Source organism: Strix aluco, chromosome 5, assembly GCF_031877795.1.
Source record: "Strix aluco isolate bStrAlu1 chromosome 5, bStrAlu1.hap1, whole genome shotgun sequence".
Taxonomy (NCBI): Eukaryota; Metazoa; Chordata; class Aves; order Strigiformes; family Strigidae; genus Strix; species Strix aluco.
In genome coordinates, this window is record NC_133935.1 from 81,847,071 (window position 1) to 81,872,662 (window position 25,592).

General features: G+C 45.7%; 1 protein-coding gene across 3 annotated transcripts in view; it reads right to left on the reverse strand.

The window, feature by feature from the left end:
- Positions 1 to 16,480: 16,480 nt before the first annotated feature.
- Positions 16,481 to 25,592, reverse strand: part of CAMK1D (calcium/calmodulin dependent protein kinase ID) — a 230,175-nt gene continuing 221,063 nt past the window's right edge. The window contains exon 11 of one of the 3 annotated variants that reach the window (XM_074827988.1): positions 16,481 to 20,479. In XM_074827988.1, coding sequence (XP_074684089.1) covers positions 20,433 to 20,479 — 47 coding nt within the window. In that variant the 3' untranslated portion in view covers positions 16,481 to 20,432. Of the gene's footprint in view, positions 24,272 to 25,592 lie in introns of all 3 variants that reach the window. The other 2 variants (XM_074827987.1, XM_074827989.1) reach the window with 2 other exon arrangements.

The following is a 25,592-nucleotide window of genomic DNA, read 5'->3' on the forward strand; positions in this document are numbered from 1 at the left end:
ATATTAGGAAAAATGTCCTCACTGAAAGGATTGTCAAGCATTGGAACAGGCTGCCCAGGGAAGGGGTTGAGTCACCATCTCTGGAGGTATTTAAGAAACATGTAGATGTGGCACTTAGGGACATGGTTTAGTGGTGGACTTGACAGTGTTAGGTTTGTGGTTGGACTTGATCTTAAGGATCTTTTCCAACCTAAATGATTCTATGATTCTATGACTTCGCTGGTTTTCCATTAGATGGGCTTGGTGGCATCACACCACTCCTGAGGTGCCTGATGATTTCTTCTAATGAGAGTGTCTTACCAATTGCTTGCTGCTTTGGTTAATGTTAATTGTGCACAGTGACATCTCCCCCTCTGGTTATCTGCCTGTGAATAGTTTCTTTTCTTTTTACTGAAGTTTTCCATGAACAAGGAGCCATTTCTCAGAACAAGGTGGTGGTGGTAGTGAATAATTGTTTTGCAACATTAAAATATAATCAGTGAAGTGACATTTTCTTTGGCAGACTCCCATTTTGGAGTCATGACAAAATTTGGCAGCAGTTCCTTCACATCCTTATACCCCCCTGTCCCAACAAAAATCAGCAGGAAGCCTTTGAAACGTTTTGGTTTTACACTACACACACACTCAGCAAAACCTTCGCAGTGCTTCATGGCTAAATCCACAGCTAATGCCCTTAATGAACCTTCCTGAGCCTATCTTGGGTCTTCATCCCAACTGGACAGTCAGGCTTCCAAAAATGGCAATACAGACAGACAATGCCAGAGCACATTTTTATTGTATCTCCAGCCCTAGGATGCCTCTGCAGTGCCCTGGGGCTGGGCATATGCTGGGGGAGGCTAAGGTCTGTGCATGCAGGGAGGTGTCATAAGGATGATGGTGCTCCAATAAGCTCAGAAAGGAGACAAGGAGTACCTACAGGAAAGACACTGGAGCTGGAGCACTCACAGAATCACAGAATCATCTAGGTTGGAAAGGACCTTGAAGATCATCTAGTCCAACCATTAACCTAGCACTGACAGTTCCCAACTACACCATATCCCTCAGCGCTATGTTGACTCTACTCTTAAACACCTCCAGGGATGGGGACTCCACTACTTCCCTGGGCAGCCCATTCCAATGCCTAACAACCCCTTCTGTAAAGAAATACTTCCTAATATCCAGTCTAAACCTTCCCTGGCGCAACTTGAGGCCATTACCTCTTGCCTTATCGCTCATTACTTTATTAAAGAGACTCATCCCCAGCTCTCTGCAACCTCCTTTCAGGTAGTTGTAGAGGGCGATGAGGTCTCCCCTCAGCCTCCTCTTCTCCAAACTAAACAACCCCAGTTCCCTCAGCCACTCCTTGTACGACATGTGTTCCAGACCCTTCACCAGCTTCGTTGCCCTTCTCTGGACACGCTTGAATAATTCAATGTCCTTTTTGTAGTGAGGGGCCCAAAACTGAACACAGTAATCGAGGTGCGGCCTCACCAGTGCCGAGTACAGGGCAAGATCACTTCCCTGTCCCTGCTGGCCACGCTATTTCTGATGCAAGCCAAGATACCATTGGCCTTCTTGGCCACCTGGGCCACTCATAGGGCCAGAATAGATCTTACAGCGGTGGCCACCAGCACCTGGATAGGACTGCTGGAAAAGGGTGAGCCATTTGCTATACAATGTGCCTCAAGGGTCTGTGTAAGGTGAGGACTCAGTTGTGTCAGTGACATTTCGGTGAGGTGAGAGGAGGTATTGGTTTGTTTAAAAAACAGACCAGCAGAGGACTGGCAGGTGGTGAGTGCCCAGGGAAGGTGCAGGGAGGCACAGAATGCTGCAGGCAGCACAAAGCAGGGACTGAGCAAAAGCCAAAGCATTCAACCCTCTCCCTCCAAGCTCACCAAAACCTCTTGCTTCCCTGGACAACTGTCCAAACACCAGGCATGGCTATGATTTCAAAGCTTAACTTTGAATTACTGAGAAAAATCAGTAGCTTTAATGAGAACAGACCCAGGCAGCACAAGTCTACTGGAGATTGAGGAAAATTCTCTAACCACAAACTGGACAGAGCTTTGGGCTCAGCTGATGCTGTGGCCACAAACCACCCACAAATACTACCAGAAAACCACATATTGGCTCAGGCATGTGGGTATGTATCCTCCATGCCACTCGACTCATCTGGCCATCAAGGAAGGCAGTCAGATCCATCAGACTGGTCTGCAGCTACCCATGTCAACATGCCCCTTGAACCCTCCAAACCCCTTGGTACCAGGGTCTAGAGTGTATTTTGTCTTACCAAGTTTTGTTGGGAAATTAAGTGTGTAGGAGCTGCAGTTCTGCTTGCAATTACCTAGATGTAAGACTAAGTGAGAACTGAGTGGAAATTTTCATACAAATATGAATCTTTCTGAGTATCAGACAGGTGATTGCTGACTGTGCCCTCTGAAAGTCAGATTTATCAGCATCCTGTCCTCCTAACACACAGCAGAGCAAGTCACCCAGAAACTGGCCACCTCGTTGAACACAATTAAGTCAAAAACACCCCATCACACACACTAGAGTAGACAGGCCCTGCAAGCAGGAAGAGAAAAGTGGCCAGGGCCAGTGTTGGGAGAAGGGGTTCTGCTTCAAATGAACTCCCTCCTCAGTTCCACCAAAGAAGTTCTCTGAGGGTTTTACAGACAGAATTTGCATTGCAGCAGCTCACAGATTTAATCACTGCCCAGCTGCTGCCATGGCCCTTATGGCACCCTGCCACTACCCTTCCCCTGGGTGGGATCTGCTCTGCTAATGTCAGCCCACCCTGCGTAGTCTGCCTTGTGACAGTAGGGACACATCACCATGTACAGGCACCATCTCCCCTCACACTGCTCTTCAAATGCTTGGCTGACTTCAAGAGGACTCTGCTAGTGTGTTGCTTGGTGCCCTCTGTCACCAGGGGAGGGGGATCATTAGTGTGTCCTTCTCTTCTTGGTCACTAGGGCAAACTATTAAATCAGAAATGTTATGAGGTATTTTGTACTTGAGTGTGTTTGGCCCCATTCCCACCAACATTGGCCCTGACTGTGTCCCTGGCATCTCGGGACATCTGGAGTTGCCTGGAAGGGGTGACAAGAGGACAAGTCAAGTCCATATCTGTGCACGTGTTCACTTTCACCAGGGGGTCCTCCATCCACGCACAGTAGATTGACAGCTCGGTCTCTGCAGGGAGTGGGCAGACACGGTGGTGGGATGGGTCAGTCTTCAACACCCAGCTGAAGTTTTTAAACTTCACATACAGTTTTTAAACTTCATATACAGATTATGGACCCAATTCTCCTCTCACATTAGGCAGGAGCAGCAATGATATTCAAGCCACTGCTGATACTGCAGACAAACTGATTTTGCCAAGGTTGTGGCAGATTACAACTGCATACTGGCATTAGTGTGAAATAAAGCTCAGCAGTCAGAGCTGACCTGTTCTTACCCCAGTCCCTTCAAAAATGCCCAGGTCACCTCCAGCCCTGGGCAAAGACCCCTCTGGGAGAGACATCCTATATCATACGTGTGTTTTGTATCAGCAGATGGCCAGGAGCTGCATAGCTCCACCATCATGGACAGCAACGATAAAGTGATCACTTCTGTGGTGGGAGCAACCCAGGAAATCTTGTTGCTGACCTGGAGGCATTGCTTTTGGGTGGCAACTTGGCAGCATGGTGAAGAGTAGAGGTGAGCTCAACCTATTGCTGTCAGTGTCCGGAGCACACAAAGTGGCCTAGCTCCTTCTCTATTCCTAATTGCTCTTACAGACTCTTGGGATTTTTTCTGCAAGGAAGGCAGTCAAAAGGAAACCCAAAACCACATGGTTCTGGAGGGCCACCAGCTGCCAAAGTGCAGCCCATCGATCACAGTCTGGGAACGAATGCAACAAAATACTTCACCTTTCCACTGATTATGTTGAGTCCTCAAAACACATATAATGCTTTAAGCAAGGCTTTGCATGACCCCCTTCCACTTAAAGTCAAGCAAAGGCACCAGGACACATGTAAGTCACTTAATTTATATGACAATTCAATGGCAGGTCTGCATAAGAAAAGTCAGGGATCCTTGACTTTTGGCCCCTGCTCCAGTTTCTAAAATTGCCAGCTGCTCAAGTGGGGCAGGGAGGGGAGATGCCAGCACATCAGTGAGGGGATGTAGCTCCTTGCAGAGGATGAATCAGAGCAGTCTGCGCTAGGTGCCAGAATTTGGATTGCATATTCAGACAGGAACACACCTAACTGAACAAAAGGGACGGGACAAATGTACTCTTGGCTGGAGCAAAGCCCAGGGAGGTCTCTTCTGCTCTTCAGCATCAAGAGCTCTTTTGACAGCCTTTGACTACTGAATGTCTTTACACAGTCCCCACACAGAAACCAGGTCCATCCTGGGGACTGCCAAGATTTGGCACTTCTGATACGCCCAGGCTGCCTGGCAGGAGGCAAACTGGGGAATCCTTCATGACAGGAACAATGGGAACATCATCCCTTTGCTGTGGCCATGCACAGAGGATGACAAGTGCTTGGGCAGGTAAGACACCACCTGCAGCACCTCTCCCAGCAGCTCTCCCAGTGCTCCCCATACAAGCATAGGCTGGAAAACCATTGCTTTTTCTCAGTGTTTCCTTGCAGAGGACACATGCTCTTTGGAGAGCAGAGAGGACTTTTGACACTTCTTTTTTCCTATTCTGTTCTGTTTACTCTAGCAGATAGGCCATAATCCAAACCGTAATTTTTACAGGACTCAATCAAATCCTGTCTCTGAAATGTATGACTATCTGCCCTGCCATCTGCTCTGTCCCCTCCATCCATGCACACATTTCACAGGCTCCAAGGGAAATGTTTTCTTCTGCCAGGGTTTGCTCAGCTGAGTCAGTGCTGGAGCCCACACAGGATTTTCCCCTCTGCCCCCAGCCTCCCTGTCAGCCCTGGACCCACAGCTGGAATCAGGGCTTTAAACTGCTGGTTGCTCAGTAAAGCAAATCTGCTCTGTGGGTATGGAAGGTTTAGACTAGATATTAGGAAGCATTTCTTTACAGAACGGGTTGTTGGGCGTTGGAATGGGCTGCCCAGGGCAGTGGTGGAGTCCTCATCCCTGGAGGTGTTTAAGAGTAGGGTCGACATAGCGCTGAGGGATCTGGTGTAGTTGGGAACTGTCAGTGTTAGGTTAATGGTTGGACTGGATGATCTTCAAGGTCCTTTCCAATCTAGATAATTCTGTGATTCTGTGATTCTGTGAGATCTCAGGCAGAAAAATGGCATCAGAGGCACTTCGTTAGCTTCCTGCAGAGCAGTGAAGGGGTTGTCTCATGAATTTCTAGAGTAGGAGGGGAGCAGCAGCCTGATTGAAAGGTATTTGAGGTTATTCATAGAATCATAGAATGACTTGGGTTGGAAGGGACCTTAAAGATCATCTAGTTCCAACCCACCTGCCATGGGAGGGGCATCTTTCACTAGACCGGGTTGTTCAAAGTCCCATCCAACCTGGCCTTGATCACTTCCAGGGAGGGGGCAGCCACAACTTCTCTGGGAAGCCTGTTCCAGTGCCTCATCACCCTCACAGTAAAGAATTTCTTATATCTAATCTAAATCTATACTCTGTCAGTTTAAAGCCATTACCCCTTGTTCTATCACTACATACCCTTGTAAAAAATCCCTCCCCATCTTTCCTGTACCCCCTTTAATTACTGGAAGGCTGCTATAAGGTCTCCCTGGAGCCTTCCCTTCTCCAGGCTGAACAACCCCAACTCTCTCAGCCTGTCCTCACAGGGGAGGTGCTCCAGCCCCCTGATCATCTTCATGGCTTCCTCTGGACCTGCTCCAGCAGGTCCATGTCATTCTGATGTTGGGGGCCTCAGACCTGGACACAGCACTGCAGGGAGGATCTCATGAGAGTGGAGTAGAGGGGAAGAATCACCTCCCTCGACCTGCTGGCCACACTTCTTTTAACCTTCATGGACCAATATCTTAATTTTTCTCACCCAGGAGGTAAGAGTGAGTCCAATGTGCCGAGATACTCCTGCAGGATCGCTGGTGGGTTGGGAAGAGGAGAGAGGGACCCTATCACCAAGCTGTGCCAGGGCACACAAGGGAAGGGCTGGACAAGCTAAAAAGGGAGCAGGAAAGTGCAGACCAGCAGGTTGTCCCAATCACTTATTTATGTTTCAGATGACATTTCTGTTCCACTTTCCCTGCCCAGAGAATAGCAGAGAGCCTCCAAGGGAAAAGGGATTTATTTGATCTGCTATGCTAGTAAAACCCAGGCAGACAACGGAGACGATGACATGCTTGATCTCTGCTCACTGTCCGATGACAAACACATGACTGCATCACAAAGGGGTGCTTGCTTGAACTGTTCCCATGCATTTCCATGGGAACAGGGCAACTGTTTTGGTTTCTTATTTTTAATATTTCTTTTATGATTATTTCTGAAATACCCTTTTAGCTGAAGACTTGGACTCAAGAGATAAGGAAGAGGAAATGTCACGGACTGTTGTCAAAAAATTATTTTTCCCAGTTCTTGATGCCAGGAAAAGCAGCTCTTGCTGGAGGAAAACAGATCATGAGTTATGCTCTCTTCAAATTGTTTGTTTCAGAGATGTTAGAAATTGCAATATGCACCAGTGGGTATAACGGCAGCAATGAAAACCTTTTCTGTAGTAAAAGAAAACCTCTTATAACCTGATCTCTCTTCTCTTGTGCATATATAGGTGTTTCAGGCTAGTTTTAGGATCACAATCTATTCTTCTTCACATACGCAAAATGAGGGCATCACTTTGCTCCCCACAGACACAAGATGAAAAGCTGATTCCTGCCTCAAGAAACAGATCTTATAATTGTGGCTGGAACCAGCACTGCTTGCCAGGAGATCAGGACAGGTGTGATTTTACAGCACTTCCAGTATTTACACTGTTCAGGTTAAAAGTTTTCATGCTGGTGCCAGTCTTTGCCTCAGTGCATGGAAAAAAGTAGTTTCCAAATTGTCAACCACCTCTGGGGCTGCCTGCAACTGAAAAACTTTGAATTTTTCCCTAAATATTTTTGCTGCTTTTTTTACCATCCCCATATTTGGAGCAAAGAGCTGGAGTTTGATGAGGACATTTTTATATCAAGTCTATTATTCCTGTGGAAAACCCACCCCAATTCAGACAGGTTATAATGAATGGTTAAGAGTCCTTCAGCTGCAGACACTCAGCCAAGTCGCCCTCTAAATGAGCTTTACTGTCCCAGTCTTATGGATCACACTAGTACTGGCCACTGGTGGGATTCCCAGCATTGTACCACAGCTGGGTAATACAGTGCAATATGATGGTCGAAGTGGTGCCATTTGCTAAGAGTCTCTGCCAGAAAGTACCGTCTGTTGTTGCACCCTTGTGTCACCTGTGGCCAACTTGGTACCTCAGTTTATGGGAGAGAAAAAGCACCACTGATCTGGAATTGCTCCAAGATGGAGGGTCTGGTCAAAATTTCTACTGAGATTTAGGGGAACAAAGGCTGCTTTCCATGCCTGGAAGTCTAGAACACCAGGAAACCTCTCCTAGCTCAAAAAGACACCTCCTGGTCTCTTGTGTCCTAGTGGCATGAAAGGGCATGGCAGTATCAGCTGCTTTTGCTCATAGCTCTGTTGTTTGAGATGCTCTCATAATCCATGTGCCTCCCACAAGTAGGTCATGGTTGCACCAAACATGAACCACCACGCACTCAGTGCTATAGCACTGCACTTAAACAGCCCGTCACAAAACAGGGTTGTGAGCCAGAGAGTGGTTAGGATGAATTAAGTTAATCCACATCATCCATCAAGGAGGGAGCTGCTGGATGAAGTGACAGGAGGACACTTAAAGGTGTTGTCAATGAGGTGGACAAATTGGTAAGAGCAGTTTGGGAGAATCGTCTTTAAATCCCTCGTGACAGATGTCTCCAATAAAGCACTCGATTCAGATTTGTCAGGACAAGGTCCTGAGCATCAGTCAGACATCATGAGCACATCAAATCCATCTGAGACCCAGAATTACATACACCGCACCTTCACAAGGCAACAATCATACCACCTCTCTGGGCCCCGTTGCAATAGCAGTTGCCATGTTGATCACTGGGAATGGCACATGCTGAGCTGCTGAGCACACTAAGGGATGCATAGCATACGATATAATAACATAATGTTACAGAATCACAGAATCATAGAATCATCTATGTTGGAAAGGACCTTGAAGATCATCTAGTCCAACCGTTAACCTCACACTGACAGTTCCCAACTACACCAGATCCCTCAGCGCTATGTCGACCCTACCCTTAACCACCTCCAGGGATGGGGACTCCACCACCTCCCTGGGCAGCCCATTCCAACGCCTAACAACCCGTGTTTCCACCGTTCCTTCAGGCCTCCATTACATTTGATAACTATCACCCAAACCCTGCCTTGCAGGTACATTTGAAACAGGAGAGATGTTTAGCAACCACTGTAGATGCAACAGGATCATTTAAGACAAAAAATGAGAAAGGATTTCATATTGTTTGGAGACTGGTTATGGGAGCAGATTGCAAACCCCATGGAAAGGTATAGGGACTCTGTTTAAGAGTGCTATGGTTTCGTCAGGGACTGAGCAATGGTAGATGGTCAATGCAGGCACCAAATCTCTGGCAGTACAGGTCCTCCCAAATCAGACAGTCACTCTGGGGGGGAGACAAGACCCTGCAGTGACAGACCGAGGTGCTGGGCTAAACCCTGCTGTATTTCTGTCTCCCAGAACAGCCTCGGTAGGACGATTTACCAGGCATCACCAAGTGCTTTCATTAAGACCATGTAGAGAGAACAGCTGGCATGGGCAGGAACGTGCAGAGGCAGCTACCACATGTGGCACCTATAGATATATGCGTGGCAGCTATTTGGGCCAAAGGGACATCCCAGATAACTGAGCAGTTCCTTTATTTCAGTGGGTACCTAAGGAAATAAAATGGTAAATAAATAATATTAAATAAAAATAAACTAAATAACAATAAAAAGATGAACAATATAAAACCAAAATTAAAATTAGTATTAGTAAAATAATTTGTAACAAAATTGATAACAATATAGATATTTTTAAAAAAACATAAGGTAGGAGCCAGCCAATACTGCCATCTTGATGACAGTGGTTTTAATATATGACCTAATACACAGTTTAGCATATGATTATATGCATGTGGATGATGGGAAGTTAGAAACCATGGTTCAACACCCTCGTCAGCACCCATCATTCTCACCAAGCTGTCACCTGTGGCTGAAGCTCCATGCTGGGAAGGGACCCTCCATGCAGACCTGGACCAAAACACAGCCAGAAGTTCAAAAGTCCTAGGACCAGCTGCGAGGAACAGGGTTTTGAAGGCTGGTGGGTCCAATGCTGACCAAAGCAGGGAGAAGCCTTCACATCAAAGCCTGATTCAGGTGCTCATCTTGTGGTTTTATCCAAGAGCAATTTAATATTAAAGAGAATAAGCAGCACCCAGTCTCAGGACTGGCAGCTTCCAGGTGAGTGCACATATTCAGATGAAAATCCTGAAGGTGCCAGACCAGGAGGATAACATACACTGATGTGCTGCAACATGCATGAACGCTTCAGCAGGTATCTATACTCAGGGTATGTTGGACAAGCATAGACAACAAATACCCAACCTGTTGAGATATAGCCTGAGGCAAAAGACATCAACGCCACTAATGAGGTGTTTGACATCTGCCAGGAGCCTTCACAGCCTCTGCACAATTATGCAGGTGAGTGTAAGGAGGAGATAATATATCAATAGTGGCTTGACATGAACCTACTGAACCTTACATGCCGGGTGCAGGGGCTGCTCTCCTTGCAGACATGTGGGTCATCTGGGGCCAGGGTATCTGGGGAGGGAAACAATTTTCACACATCCTCTTACACTGAATCCACCTGCTTCATGCTTATGCAGGCAAGTGGTCCTTCACACCTCCAGCAAAGCCTTGCCAGTGACAAAGTGAATGCTGCCCAGGAACTGGAACTCGACCTTCCTGCTCTGCAAAGCAGCACAGCAGCCCAACCCATGTCTTGGGCTGGGGGGGGGCCTCACTCAGCAGGGCTCCTTGGCGTGCAGGGGAAACCCCAGCTGCAGAGCGCCTTTGTTGCATAACTGGCCCCAGGATGCCAGGCAGTAGGCAACTGCCCAAGACCTCAGACGTCTCTTGCCTGGTCCGGTCCTTGTGAGTGCAATCATGGAAGTCCAGCCTTGCAGCTACATACGACTCACACAACAGCAAGGTCCCCCCCCAAACGCAGGTGGAGCAGATGCTGTTTGCTAAGAGGGGCTGGCATGTTGTCTCAGCTACCAGCTATCACAGTCATGGAGCAAAAACAGGTGCACCCTCTCCGCATTTGCTTACACATCTCCCAAACCAAATTCAGTAAGGTGCAAAATACATCAAAGGCAGAAAATATGAAGCTATCCTGCAGTGGACACAAACCTTGCTCACTTTGTTTACCAGGCAAAACTAAACCAGCATGCATTGCGTTGGCTTTGCAAATATAATGTACCTTCCTCTGAACTGGTGGGTCTGACCTAGTAGGAGGTTTTTTATACCAGCTGCAGCTGTGCTAAAATGCATATTGTGAATTCAGATGCAGTCAGTCTGGGACAGCTGACTTCTGCAGCGGGAAAGGCTGTGTGGCACTGCAGTCAGAGCTGTGGGCGGCCCAAGGACAGGCTATCAGGCTTCCAGATCCAGCTCTGGTCAATAGAGCAAGGTTAGTGCTGAACTCAAAGCACCTGTGACAGGTACCTAGTCTTGTGCACCAACTCAGGGGCTAAAGGGGCTGGAGAAAGGAAAATGTAATCACGCTGTTTTAATTAAAGACAATGGAAGCTTTCCAGCCACATTGTTACAGACCATGTGGAGACAAAAATTGCTGTTCTGCTAAAAGGGTAAAATAAAATGCATTGTCACGCTGGGGATCAAGCTGATCTGAACTTTGTATTCCTCATCTGCTGTATGCTTACTTCTTGTTTTTAATTGACCGCAGATATTCTTTGGTTTCACAACTTTATCTTCGAAGCAGATTCTTTGTATTCTTTATAGAAATAGGCTTCAGGGTGTATGAGCAGAGCTGGTGGGGGGCTTTGCACTGCTGATAAGTAATGATATTTTCTCTGCAGCAGGAACCAGGGTCAAGTGGGATGCAATGTATGTTCTTCACTGATGAGCAAGGAGTGGGAGGAAGCAGCATATTTCCACCCATAAAACAGGGGGACATTAAGAAGTTACAGGCAGCTTTGGCAACACAGAGCTCATTAGCCCAGTGCGTAGAAAATGCATTGTGGGTGCAGCAGCCTTGCTGGAAATCTGGTGGGGAAAAAGTGGTAAAGACCTGTGCAGGCAACAGGAAGAATCCAGTGGTGATGGAGGGCAGTCACGACAGCCAAGGCTGCTTCTCACGGATGTCACAACAGACAGTAAGGAGAAAATGATTGTTCTCACAGGTACTGCTGAGTGCTCTACCTAAAATGTCCTCTACCATCTGGGCACCAAGCAGCCAGGAAAGAGAAGGAGGCCGAGACAAACTTTTTGGGACATGTTGAAAGGCTCCCAGAACAGGAGAGATTCTCAGGGTGTGCTCTAGCCACTGGACTGAAGTTCACTTTGGGGATCTAAGTAGGTTTTTAGGTCTTCTCCTAAATGACTTGCATGCAAAGTTGAAAGAGGTCTGAAAAGTGGGAACTGGAACCCAAGTTTTAGTTTCATATTTTACAATTTTCTTCCATCCATTCCCCTTCTGTGGGGATGTTTGTTGCTGTGCTAAGTTTTCTCTTTCTGAGGACATGTATTTGGAGGAAGAGCCAAGGGCATTGCAGATTGATTTTCTGAGTTTCACTCAGACTCCATGATATAAGTGGCAATTCAGTAGGATAAGCTCATTCCTTTTTTCACTTTTTATGGATTTCATTAAGAAGCATGAACAGGCAAAAATCCCTCTAAGCAATTACCAGACTAATTTGCTAGACTTTCATTAAAGCAATTAAAGATAGAATGATGCAATGACCCAGTTCGGGACCCAATTAAGACTGAATCAATAAATCAGTAGGTTTAAATCACCACCATAAAGACATAGATAATCAAAACAAGTTATGAGGCTGATGCTAAACAGAATTACTGTATTAACATTGACACAGGAGAATTTAAAGAATGAAATACTTTTTAGTTGAGGTGCCGAGTTCATCTTATTACAACCAACATTGTGGTGATGGGCACAGCCTGGTACAGGTCCGTCAACCTGCTGGGGAGCATTGCCTGAGTGCACAGCAAAACAGCCCTCTATCGTGTGGTAGCCATATGTAGCCCTGGGCACAGTGACTTCCAGACACAGGTGTCAGGACCCTGTTCATCTGTTCAGTCACATTTGGAGCTAAATCATCTCGTTGGACTGCCACCACCTTCTTTGCACAGATAAGTAAAGCCCCCAGGTGTCCTGTTAACAAATCCTTCTTAGCCAGAGCTATTGACTCTTTCTTGAAGGTCTTTGTCTTTCTTCCAGCAGAATAGCTGAACAACTGGTTCTGTCCATAGATTTAATGTGAACCATTGGTAAACTCAAGCACATGGCACCTGCTGCATAATGTGACTTTGCTACCCCAAATGATCCTCTACCCAGCATTGTGGCAAGTCATCCTTCAAGAAAGCATTTAGACTACCAACCTTATCAACACATATTTGCACAGATGCTCATATTCTCCATGGAAAAAAAGAAGCAAAACAGAGAGAGAGGTTGAAAGTAAAATCTGAATTCCTTTTTTGTTCCTTGGGATTTTTGACTAACTTGTTCATTATCTGGACTTATTAGTGAAGGTTAGGTCAATGCTGCATTCTGTTGCCCTGGACTGGTGAAACCCATAACCAGAGAGGTTGTGGTGTAGCGATCCTTGAAGATATTCAAAAGCCATCTGGACATGGTCCTGGGAAACCTGCTCTAAGTGACCCTGCTTGTTGATGACCTCCAAGAGGTCACTACCAACCTCCGTCATTCCGTGGTTCCATCTTGAGATCCTTGCAAAGCACAACAGAATGAGCATCTAAGTACTACAAATACTTAGGGAGGAAAGAGGAGTTGTAAGTCCCTCAACACAAGCCTCCAAGGTGCTCATCAGTTGACTCAGCAGTGGATTCTGATGTTGACATGTTTGGTGGCAATGAAGTTAAACATTGTCTTAAGAATTCAGCCCTAGCCTGTTCATAACTGAATTCCCTCTCTAGATATTTTGACCAAAAACTACTTGAAAGCTTGTCCTCTTTCTTCTTTCCACACTTGAAATACATGATAAAATCCTATAATTTGAGTACTGAAAAGGCATAGTAGCCTAGTCCCAAACCTTCTGTTTATGCCATGGTGTCTCTCTGCTTTGGTCTGACAGACATTATAATAATATAGTATAATATAATAATAAATTGTATTGTATTACGTATATTACAACTTCAGTGTGTGTCCATCATGTACCTGTGTTCTATCTGTTGAGAACAAGAGTTTATCCATCAACTCCCACGGAAAGTCAGTATGGGTTCACCACGATTATAACTTTGGTGGCACAGATTTTCCCCACGGTGGATCAGGGATGCAAACTTGAAGTCTCTGTTAGAAACGTGGTATGTGACTCTTCAGTACGGAGGGTACCTGCCCAGCTGGTATCCAACAAAAAGAAGTATTTTTTGAGCTTTTTTATGCATTTCTGGTCACTGCTAGACTGCAAGCTGAGGCAGAGATGTGAACACAGCTCCTGCTTCTGCCTTGAAAAAAGAAAATGAAAAACATACAAGAGCCTATATGGCGCCAAAGAAAGCACAAAGCTCGTGAGTTCGACAGGAACAACAAATTACCTCTCAACTCCATTATTATTATTATTCTTAATTTTCCTAAACAAAATGCTTTTATGAAGAAGGTAAACGAACCATTAATTGACCATAACTTTATCAGAATATTGCAATTATAAAAAGAAAAACCACAAAGATTAAAAAAGAAAAGAAACTTTGAATTCAGGATAAGTAAACAGAGTTTGGAAGTCAGGAATTTATCCCACTGTAATCCAGAAAGCCCAAATGCCAAACAATCTGGAAATACTCAGTTGAATACTTGCAATGCTGATCCAGATGGTCCTTCTTTCCCACCCCCACAGTTATAAAAAATGGTTATCATCACAGTAATTCAGCATTGTTGAGAACCCCCACCAAAACAAGGACTCAGATGTGCTGGGCAGGGCACATACCCACAGCGATGAAGGTGGATCTTCTCCCAGAGGGATGTCCAGAGCTGGGAGGAAGCATAATATGATGGGAACAGCATGTCCCCTTGTCCATATGGCAGCTTATGGTGTCCTGGGATTGCTCTGGGGCAGTGCAGGCCCGTGTTCTCTCCTCATGGAGTACCCGAAGACATTCTCACAAGCCCATATCTGAAAATATGGTTTTGTGGATACACAGACAAGCTGAAAGGTAGGTTTGGCCTTAAGGATGGAATTCAGTGTAGGCATAACCAGAGAAAAGGTAGGACTGTCTATGCTGCAAGGAAACAAGTGCTGTGGCTGAAATCCCTGTGCTGAATGTCTCCTCCTCAGCATCACCATGGGGTCTTGAACCACAGGGGGTCTATCCCTGCTCAGGTTGGATGGTCTTTGAAGTTGGGCACGTGCACATGCTCTGCTTCAACAGATATCACTCATGCAAAACTCCTCTTGACTGCAAAAGAATTGCTGCCCATAGCCTAGTGATGCCCATTGGACCACTGGTTCTGCTGAAGGACAGTGCTGAAGAACTAATGAGCTGAGAAATGGGCTTGATATAGCATGAAGAAAGGCTGATGTATGGCATAAACCAGACCCTCAGTGCATACCAAAACTCAGACAGCCTTCAAAGTAAGGACGGTCTGCTTCCCTCCAGTCCAAGGATGGCTGTGGATCTTGGCAAGGTTGCAAGCATAATATTTTCTATAGCCTCATCTCAGTCCTGTCCCTTTGGCTTCTCTGTACTGACATTTTATCTCACTTGTTTCAAACAGCAAGAATTTGTTGCTGAGCCCATAACAGTGAAGAAAACACACAAAGATCAAGTAAATACTGACATGACATCAAGAGCCTATCTTGTAGCATCAGGATTTCAGTGGTCCTGTGGTGATCTGTCCTGTTTCACTGGGAGCTAGGAAAAGCTTAGCACACACTGGGTGACCACTGACCCTGCAGAGGAACCTGTGATTTTGAAACCAAGACATGAAAAGATGTTGCTGGCCAAGATTTTAATTTCATTGTGAAATGTGGGATAGTCCTTCAACTACCTTAAGCCTGCAGAATTTGAGCCAAACCAGGAGAGCTAACTTACACAGGTGGGATTGTGGTCCTGAATATGAAGGGATGGTCAGAGTTCAAGCTTGTGTCATATGGGAAGACTGTGGAGTCTTTCTACAGGATCTGCTGCTTTTCCTGGCACGGCAAATCATGTGTCTGTGCCTCAGTGTCACACTCCACCTTCAACCCACTCCCTGCCAACATCTTTGTACTTGGATTTTCTTTTCCAAAGAGTGGAAAAGCACATCCCATGGATGCACAGAGCACAAATGGGAGATCATCTCAACTGTCCCGGTACAATCCAGCATCTAATCCTAGTTCTGTTGTCACAGTTGCATACCACATCTTTGAAATAGTAATCAGATTGGTTCCGGTGGTTGTTTCTTCATTCACAATATAAAAGCTAATTTGCCTTTCTCTTTATATTGGTGTGAGCTGGTCATTATCACTACTGTTCATTTCAGCTCTGTTACTGAACCATATGTCTAAAACCACCTAGTTATGACCTCAAACACGGGCCCACCTCCATGTTGCGTGCCCAACAATGCTTGTCCGGGCATAGTAATTTTTCCAGCTATCTTTAAAGGAGAAGGAATTCTTGTGTGCCAGTGAGTGAAAGCCAGAAAATCAGAAATAAAAGTGGGAAAAATTTAGAATGAGAGGGGAAATAAAAAAGACATGACACACACTGGGAACATGGTCTGGAGGAAAAAGAAGCCAATGATGGAGTGCACACAACAGCCTTTGGAGCGCACTGCTGACTGCAAAGGGACTTGGAAACACTAGTGAAGATCCCATCTCCTTTTATGATTCCCACCACAGGCTGTGTAAGTCACCAGGACCAGCTCAAAAGTGCAGCAGTCTCCAACAACTGCATCTCCTTTACCCAGCCCCATACAGATATTCTCAACTCCGAGGAGACAGCCACGTCTCTGTATGTTGACACTCAACATCACTTCCAGCAGCAGCTTTAGGAAACACCTGAAGGACAAATCATCCTTTTAATCCATTTCCCTATGGAGTAAATTGGGCGGGAAAAAAATCTCACTGTCCTTTGGGACATAAAGGGACATTGTTGCACAAAACACAATGGAGCAGCCATAGAAATGATTCATTCCCTTTCTTGCACATGGGTGGAGGCTTATGCACTCAAAAACATCAGACTTCACATTGGGGTGATTTAATTGGATTTATTGGAGGAAAACAATTAGTCATCCCTTTAAATTGTCATTATGATAGAAATCTCGATATGTATACATGATTGTCAAGGCAGAGAACCACTTGCGATGTAGCCCCATTAACAATTTGCAGTATTGCAAACTTATGCAGATAAAACTTTTGCAATGCCTTAATACATGCATGGAGTAAATACACATTCTCTCTTCTGTTTGGACATGGATGCTGTTATGAACTTTTATCAATCACAAGACCTGCAATATTAGGCACACTGACATTCCTTGATTAAGATTTAAGCCTTTGTAGAAAACATGCTTGCATTTTCATTAAAAGTCAACTGAGAGATGTTTTGCAGTTGGGGATATTTGGGGAGTCACTAGTCTGGGCAAACTGGCTTTTTTTCATTGTTTGCTGACCCAAATCAAATACCTATCTAGAAAAAGGCCCAAACTGACCAAAACGCTGTTTCTCAACTAGAGGCCAATGTACAACAGGATGCTGACATTGCGTTGACCAGAAACATGAGCCACACCATATCTCCCACTGAGCTACAACTTTACACACTCTTCAGTTTGGGAGTCATGCTACAGCTTGATCTAGTAAGACATAGTATGTGTGATACCATGCTGGGCTCAGGGGATGCAGATGAGAGATGGAAAAGCTCGGAGTTACCCTGAGCACTCCTCTAGGAGCTCTCACCTGCCAGAAATCACAGCACACATCCACCTCCTTATGGAGCCCTGCACCACATGCTGCCTCAGCAATCTGAACTCAGGCTGATTTACAACCGTTATTAATGATGAATTTTTATGGTGCTTTGGCAATAGCACAGCATCCTGGCTGAGCACCAGCCTTGAAGGTGGGCTGAAGACTTCTTGGTGCTTTCAGCCACCACAGCAGTCCCTTGCATAATTTCCAAGGACTGATACTTGCTCCCTACGCCACCGGCATGGTGCTTTCTCTCCAGCCCCACTGCTTGCATGCCCTTGCCAGGAAACCAGAGCAATTTCCCAGCCCTTTCAGATGGCTTTGCTTTGAGTATTTAGAACTTGAGCATCTTCCACACTAACACAGCAACCACTCAGGAGCTGGAACCAATGCCCTGCTGATGCCCACAAGATGATTGGGCCAGAGGTACTACAAGTACCGTATGGCCATCCTGTACCCTGCCTTAGAAAGACCAGCACAAATGAAAATTGGTCAATGATTAAGGGAGGAGAAGCGAGGGCTTGATTTCCACGTGGAAGAAGGAAAAGTAGCATACCAAACTCTTCCACGGATAAACAGTGGTACTACATGGAGGTTCATGGATCAAATGCTATGCTAAAAGGTGGTGATGCTTTAGATGAGATAATTAGCTTAGCTCTCTGCCCTATTTTGCACAGGCAAATAATCACAGCATCTTGGTCCCCAAAATGCAGTTCATTCTGCAACAGGTGAGAAAAAAGTATCTTGCAGGAAGAGAAAAATAATGAGTGAACCAGTCTAAGTCTTGACTAAGAAAAATGAACAAAATGAAAAAAAGAAAAAACAAAGAGACACACCAACATGGTTCTTGGTAGTCCTGCGCATTAGCAACTCAGGGAAGGAATTTCTGATGTGGATCAATTTTTTAAGCATTGTATTAAAAAAGCGTCCTCCCCTCCCCGACTCCCTGTTTCTAGACGTGTGTACATGACTGCTGCATAGTTTTAAGCTGCTCTGGATGGTGACTCTTCCTGTACATGCTGCAGAGCATTCAACAGAAAGACAAAATACATTACCAGGCTTTGCAGTATCTTGTTTACAAAACATCAGCTTTTGCATTTACTCAAACTAAACGATGGATTTTTGAGTTACAGATACACTGAGTCATTTAAAAGCAAAACGTAGAAGTAAACCCCTTGAAGAAAAGGTTGGGTTGAATGTGCATAAAGAAAAGGCTTGGAAAATACAGAAACAGTGAACAGCAGTTTAATACATGCAGTGCAGTATCATGCATTTATTGGACATTTGATGTCATCATTAGTTCAGCAGTGTTTTTTCACAATGCTTGCGAGCATACATGCCCTGATTCCACTCTGGAGTATGGAAAAAATGTAAGACCTGCTCTTCTGACCTTATCATTTATGAAGAGGAGGAAAAAAATAGCTACCCGGACAGATCAGTGGCACGGTTCATGATGGGGAAGGGGTCTTGAAAACCAGAGTCTGGGTTAAACAGCCTTTATCCTCCATTACAAACACTATCTACACAGCTTTGATCCAACCATGAAAAGTTGGACCAAAAAACCTGAACCAACTCCTGATCTCCCACCAGTGGGATCTGTGATCCCTGGGGCCACAATACACACACACACACACACACATATGCACACACATGTGTGTCATGGACACCGGACCACCCTGGCAGACAGGATGGGAAGGCAGGACCCAGCTGCAGGGATGCGGGGAAAAATGAAAGGGATTGTGTAAAACTTGCTGCTGGGCAAGAAATCTGGAATGACTATTTACCAGGGGAAACTCCATTTGTGTAACGATTGTGAGCAGGTTGCCATTTCCTCACTCAGCCATTGCTCACAGTGATTTGCCAACTAGTGCTCCATGTTTGGTTTTGATGCTGTTTTCCTTGGATGCTGTAGTTTGTGTGTGTTTCCGCTCTTTGCTGGAATGAATGTAATTCTTAGCATCAATTTTCTGGTGCAAATAAGCATGATAACGAAGGCAAGAATCCCTTCCCATGAATAATTTCTGGGTTGCATTCAGGACCCAATTCAGATGGATAAATATGCATGGGAGCAAGAATGCAAGTAATCCCATTAAATGAAAATTTCCATACACTGAAAGGAAGATACTTCTGTACCTCGGGGCTCAGTCTAGAAACTGTTATTTTGCCAGTAGATGAATCCCTTGACTCTTTGGAAAGAGCAAAAGCAACAGGCTACAGTCTGCATGAACTTGTTGGCAAAGTCAATCTGGTGTTTCTATGCAGTGCTCACCCAGCGCTGCTCAGGGCTGGAGTCATTATCACAGGGGGAAATAACAGCACAGGTTTCCCTATATCTGATCTAATTAATGCCAAGTTCACTTAAAAGGACAATATTCTGCCAGCTCACCAATGGCTGAAAGCTATCTGGCTTTCCCCGGGGGCTTGTTTGACTAAAAATAGGGTCACACTTAAGGAAGGGGCAGCCTCAGGGCCAGCTGCCACTACATTTCTTGGGCTCCCTGAAGGTCCATGTTCTGGTTTGCAGAGGGTTTGGAGAGAAAAGCCAGAGATTAGGGTTTGTGTTGTCTTCTGGGGCTGGGAAAAGCTCAGGACAAGCCTTGAAGTCCCTCAGGACCAGGCAGGGGCCCAGAAGAAGGAGAACTGGGTATAGTAAAAATACTGTCAATAGCCATGGAGGTATGCAGGACACATGCACAGTGGAAACCCCTATCTAATGCCTACTGCAGAACTACATGGAGATGTCTACCAGTGGGCTGACACCCCTTTTTGTGGTTTGATTCATATCAGGAACGGACCTCTATCATTGCTTGGTTTTATTTCAGCACCACAACCATAACAGACACACAAGGCATAGGTAAAATCCTACTTTTTTTTTCTGCACCCACTACTCTAATGGCACCTGTACAATAGCAATCAGGACAGACAAGACATCACCAGCAGAGTAACACAGTCTCAGGAAAGCATTACTGCCAGGTTTTCCCCATAATCCTACTTCCCCACTAGCCGTGCCGCGGGGCCAATATCCGTTTCGTGCTGTAGAAGGGGTGATCCAGCAGAAAGTTAGGATGCACTGGGAATGAAGTCACATGCAAAATCAGCAGCAGAAGCCCCTGCCACTGCAATACTGACTTTCAGCTCGCAGAGTTCACGGGCAGCCTGTCCTCACAACTTCTTCTGCAGGCTAAGGGGCCAGCTGGAGGTTTTCTGGATTTTGTTTTCCCAGCAAGAGCACTGCTGTTGGCATCAGAGATGGCCTCTGTGACTCTGGAGGTAAAAATCAACAATCAAAGCTGCAAGCAAAGAAAAAGAAGGGGAAGGAGCTGAGGAAAACAAGTTACAAAGGAAAAACACATCGGTACCAGTAAAGTAAAGCAGAAAAGGGTAACAGACAGGTGAGTCCAGGCTGAAGTCCTCATGTGAGAAGAAAATCACACATTGTTTAGTAGGACAGTCAATTGGGAAAGAGCCCAGAGGGATTTTTCTGTCTACTCCTTCATGGCAAGGCCAGTTAGGAATTTTTTTGAATCTTCTACCTTGGGACTACTAGCTCTTTCCCCACATGCACACATTATTTACTCCTGGCTTTGCATTCGCCTGTGAGAGTGGCTGAGCAGAGGTGGATTGGGGCAGGGGAAGGACACGCAACAGCACTGAAGCATCCCTGGCAAGTGATGCTGGAGTATTTGCCGTACCAGGCTGTACTGCCAAGGGGCAAACAGCTCCAGCCCCCTCCATAAATCTGGCCTGGGTGCTGCTAAGTCATCCCAGTTAACAGATTTACCCAGATTTAAGCTGCGAAGTTTTAACCAAGAGATACTTCAGGACTCAATGACAGGAGAGATCTCTAAGCATTTGGTAAACGCCAGCCAAGTGTCCAGCTGTGTTCCACTGATACAAAAGAAGAACTTCCCACTACCCAGATCTGTAGCAGAAAGAAACAATTTTGCTTTTAAGTGCTTCTGTTTCTTGTCTTAAGATCCCAACAGTTGATAACAAGCCAAAGAGAATGATGATAAATTACACAACTATGGCAGGAAGGAAACCAAATCACCCTAATTCCAAGTGTGGAAAGAGAGAATACCCCTCCCAACAAAAACCACAGAAAGCATCCAGCAAGGAGGGACAGCCAGTGTATGGGAACCTCCCCAGCAGCTGGACGGCATGTCTGCCTTTGCTTCTGTCACTGCTCTTTGTTTTGCAGATAGAAATCCATTTGCTTTTTTTGTTTTCTGCAAGATACACTTAGATGCTGTATTTTGATTACTGGCCTCAGCAACTACATCAAGTTCAAACCAGACCTCAGATTTCAGAAGAAGGCAAAGAGAGAATGCTTGAGCCCTAATCTTTGAAAAAACTGCACAAAGACAGAAATATTCTCTAACCAAATCTTGCTTTTTGTTGCATGCATGTAAACATGGGTAACTCCCCTGACTTCAAACTGGGGGACTGCCTATTCACATCCATGCAGATGGAGCAGAATAGGACAGCTGAGCTTATATGGGTTCAAAATAACTTGAATTTTTTAGGATAGGAGTCTCTCCTAAACTAAAGCTTCCTTAGGCTGGTAAAATAATAGAATGAGTTTAAATTATATTATACTCATTTTCAGACACCTTTGCAGCAAAACATAAAGACCCCTGAGGGTAAATGCCAATAAAGCTCTTCCTAGTCTTTATCAATGGAGCAGGAGTATATGGTGGCAGCAGCCTGGGGATGGGGACGTGAGTGTGACTTGCAGCAAGGACATCCCCTGCCCTTTGGTCCGCCCAAATCTTGGTCAGAAGTCCTCCTCAGGGAAATTATATAGAGTTTTGCTACTAATCCCCAAAAGATCAATATCTGCCATATTTCCTAAAATGAGAAGTTGAAATTGAAGCCTTTCTGCGAGAGCACCCATGTCAGCTGCAACATGGTGGGGAGCACCGAGGGCTCCCAGGGGCTCACTCAGATGATGGGGAGCAGCTTAATACTGAGGAAACTAGAGATCTATCAGGTGCAAGAGCTTTAAGTGCCACCAAAGGAGAGGCTATTTCAGTCAGTGCTCACTGCCAGCTGCTTTTCCAGCTTTTAGTGCTCAAAACACCATGAATGAAATCCTGGCTCTGCCGGTCAAAGCCAACTGACTGAAGCTGAAGCAAGATTTTTGAAGTCTCAACGAAAAATATATTATCTTATGGCTTTTCCCAGCACGGTCACTGTTGCCTGATACATTCAGCTGTGTCTGTGACTGGCTTTCACAATTTCTTGTGCAGGATAAATGAGGCAAACGTGGTAATACAGCACACTGCGGGGAATGGCTTGTGCCTCTGGTGGGGATGGACCTCTCTGGGGTGCAAGAGGCTCACAGCGGCCAGGGAAGGGTGCCTGCCTTTGCCACCTGCCTCCCTTCTCTTGTCCTCAAAGGAAAATCACAGCTGGGAATGGCGTAGAAGTAACCTAAAAAGATCCGGCAAACCCAGGAAGATTTGCTCTCTTCTCTGTTTCGAGCTGCTTTAATGCATGGCTGCACAACGGTCATGGTGGATGTTCCTAAACGATGCCCCAGCACACAGAGCCTGGGAAGTACATGTATTTAGTAACTAAAAAAATGGGGAAATTGAGCTTGCTTTTGTATATGGGCTTCTGGGGAGGAGGGGAAGACAGTGCCACCACTGCCCCTGCATGTGCCCATGCCTTTTGGCAAGGTCCTGCTTTCCTATCTCAGTGCTCCTCACCAGCCCTTGGCCAGAGCCAAGTGTGATGGAGCAACACTATGCCAGAGCCTGCACTTTGCTCACAAGAACCTGACAGTGCTTCACAGAGGGGTGCAAGCATCACCCCCCTCCCCGGGATTGAAACCCAGGCACACAGAGATTAAGGTCCAAATTTTTCTGTTTGGTTTTCAATACTCAGTTTTGGCCGCTCTGGGGGGTGATGAGCATCGGAAACACCAGGCAAAGCCCCAGGGAGCTGCAGGTGCTGAGCACCTCTGGCACGGAGCCCTCAGGCTGGATGTGCCCTGTACCAGAGGCCAGGCTGGGAGGAGGCTGGTGAATTAAATGTCTTGCTTGAGGGCAGCAGAGCGAGTCAGTGGCAGAGGATGACTATGACTCCTATCCCCCATATTTTCCTTTTCTTTCACTCTGCTTGTAACACACAGCAACTTGAAGGAGATAGGAGCTGCAGGATGAGACTGTGCTCTGTCATTTTGTTTGCTCAGCTCTGGTCGGCTCCTAACCGACACCGTGCATCTGCCTCTCCTCTGAAACAAGGGTGCTGCAGATCCCCAGCACTACAGGAATGAGGCCAAGGATGAGCTGACTCCCAGCTGGTGGCAATTTAACTCTCGCCATGGCTTTCAAGGAGGAGGAGGGTAGGAAAAGCAGCAGTTTCTTAATCTGAGCAGTAACAGCTCTGCTAAAGCCAGACAGACTTGCAGTCCAATTTGAGGAGCGAGAAATGGCATGCCGTTGAAATCCTCCCGTGCTGCAAAGTTAACAGCAATTCCTACCTACAGAAATAGCCTATCCCCCAGCAGACTGGAAGAAGGGACATTACTGGAAGTACTTTTTAAAAGAAAAAAAAATGCTCAGAAAAGTATCTCTATTTAAATAATCCAGTTGAGATGTTTGTAGTTAATGGAAAAAAAATACAACAGATACTGTTACCTACACTGAGAAAAGAGTAAATCACTGGGGAAAAGAATGAGTGTTCATTAGTTAGAACATTGCTAGACTCACATATATATATATATATTTATATATATGTATATATATGTACAGCACCAGAGACTGTTAGATCCGTTCCCCCTGGAGTCATTGCAGTTTGTGATAAATGAAACATTTCAGAATTGCAGTAAAAAATATGGCCATAAAAAATCTTCTTTCTTCTAGTCCTTCGCTGAGCGTGCACCGTGGGGTGGGATCGCGCAGAGGCAACCTGCCAGCCCAGCCGCCTGCCCGCTCCTCGCCGCCCCGGCTCTCACTTGCTCCCTGTGTGCACTGTGGTCACTGTGGTGGGTCTGGGTCTCCGGTCCCCTCCTACTGCAGAAACGCCTGAAGAAGCAGATGAAACAAAACTACAGAGAGTGGATGGAGACATACCTAAAAGGAAAGCCAGAAACAGAGTTAGAAATGTTATTTTTGGAGGTGGGAATGTGGGCAAAGCTGAGTTTCTTTTGTAGCACGCTACAGAGCGGAGGGGACTGCAGCTGGAGACGGTGCTCCTGCTCTTCCCGCAGTGGTAGGTTGGCTGGGTACCTCCACAGGGCATCTTCTGCCCTCCTGGCCCATGGCTGTTCACCTACTGCCACCAACAGCAGTTGCATATGCATGTTGCAGTGAATAAATGTCCAGCTTTGGTATGTGTTCAACCAGACCAATTCCTGGGGCTGAAGACAAAGAGTTGTGGGATTAAAAATCCCTCCAGCATTGTACTGGCTCAGAATAATTTTCCTCATGGGCTTGTTAAAGATGACTAAACTTCTCATCATGGCCATCTAGCTAAATGAACAGACTGTACACCTGGACTAAAAAAATTTCCTCAGGCGTCCCGCAAAGCTGCTCATAAAAAAGTACAGTGGGTCGAATTTGTTGCTGAGTTCCAGTAAACCTAGAGGGAATGTAAATTTGTGTGACTTGGACATCACTCTAGCGACAGCTTATGTCACTCCAGGTTTTGCTGGTATGTCTCCAGGACTTCCAGCTAAGAGGTGTAGGTTGACATAGGTTGAGTATCTAGACTCAGAAACCAGTTCCTTTTGAACTAATCAAAGACTTCTGACATATTTTTGATGAAAAAAAAGGGGGTTTAGCTAAATTAAAATGTTTATAGAAAGTGTTTGCTTCCAGTGAACCCTCCACCACAACTTTAAAAACCAAAACCCTCCAAAGCATAACCCCTGAAAACCCAAAGTGGGCTGGGTTTTGAATGACAGATTCAAGGTTCTGCTATTCCAGCACAACATCAACTGTTTCTATAGAAAGCACTGATGAAGAGAAATAAAAGATATCCTTGCCAGAGCTTTCCACAGATGAACTACCCCTCTCCCAGCAGCTGTCGAGACCCGACAGGGAGATCCTTAGACTCTGCTGGCATGTGCAGCTCTCCCATGCAGTTTGGCAGCCTTGTAGGCACTGTAGTGCAAAGGTAGCTCCCGTGTGAGAAAAGCTGCTGAATGGGGACCCAGCATGGTCACCTTGCTCTGACAAGATGGAGGCTCAGAGTGATTAGAAATACAGTTCATTTTCCCAGCCTGGTGAATAAAGGATGGATGAAACCTAAATTAATAGATTGTTGGACTGGAGTTTGATATGGCCCCTTGACTACTCAGGATCTTTTTGATGCTTGTTATGACTTTTAACTACTTTTTCATGCTTCAAGGTGGCATTTCAACCTCAGGGATGACTATGCTGTACCTACACT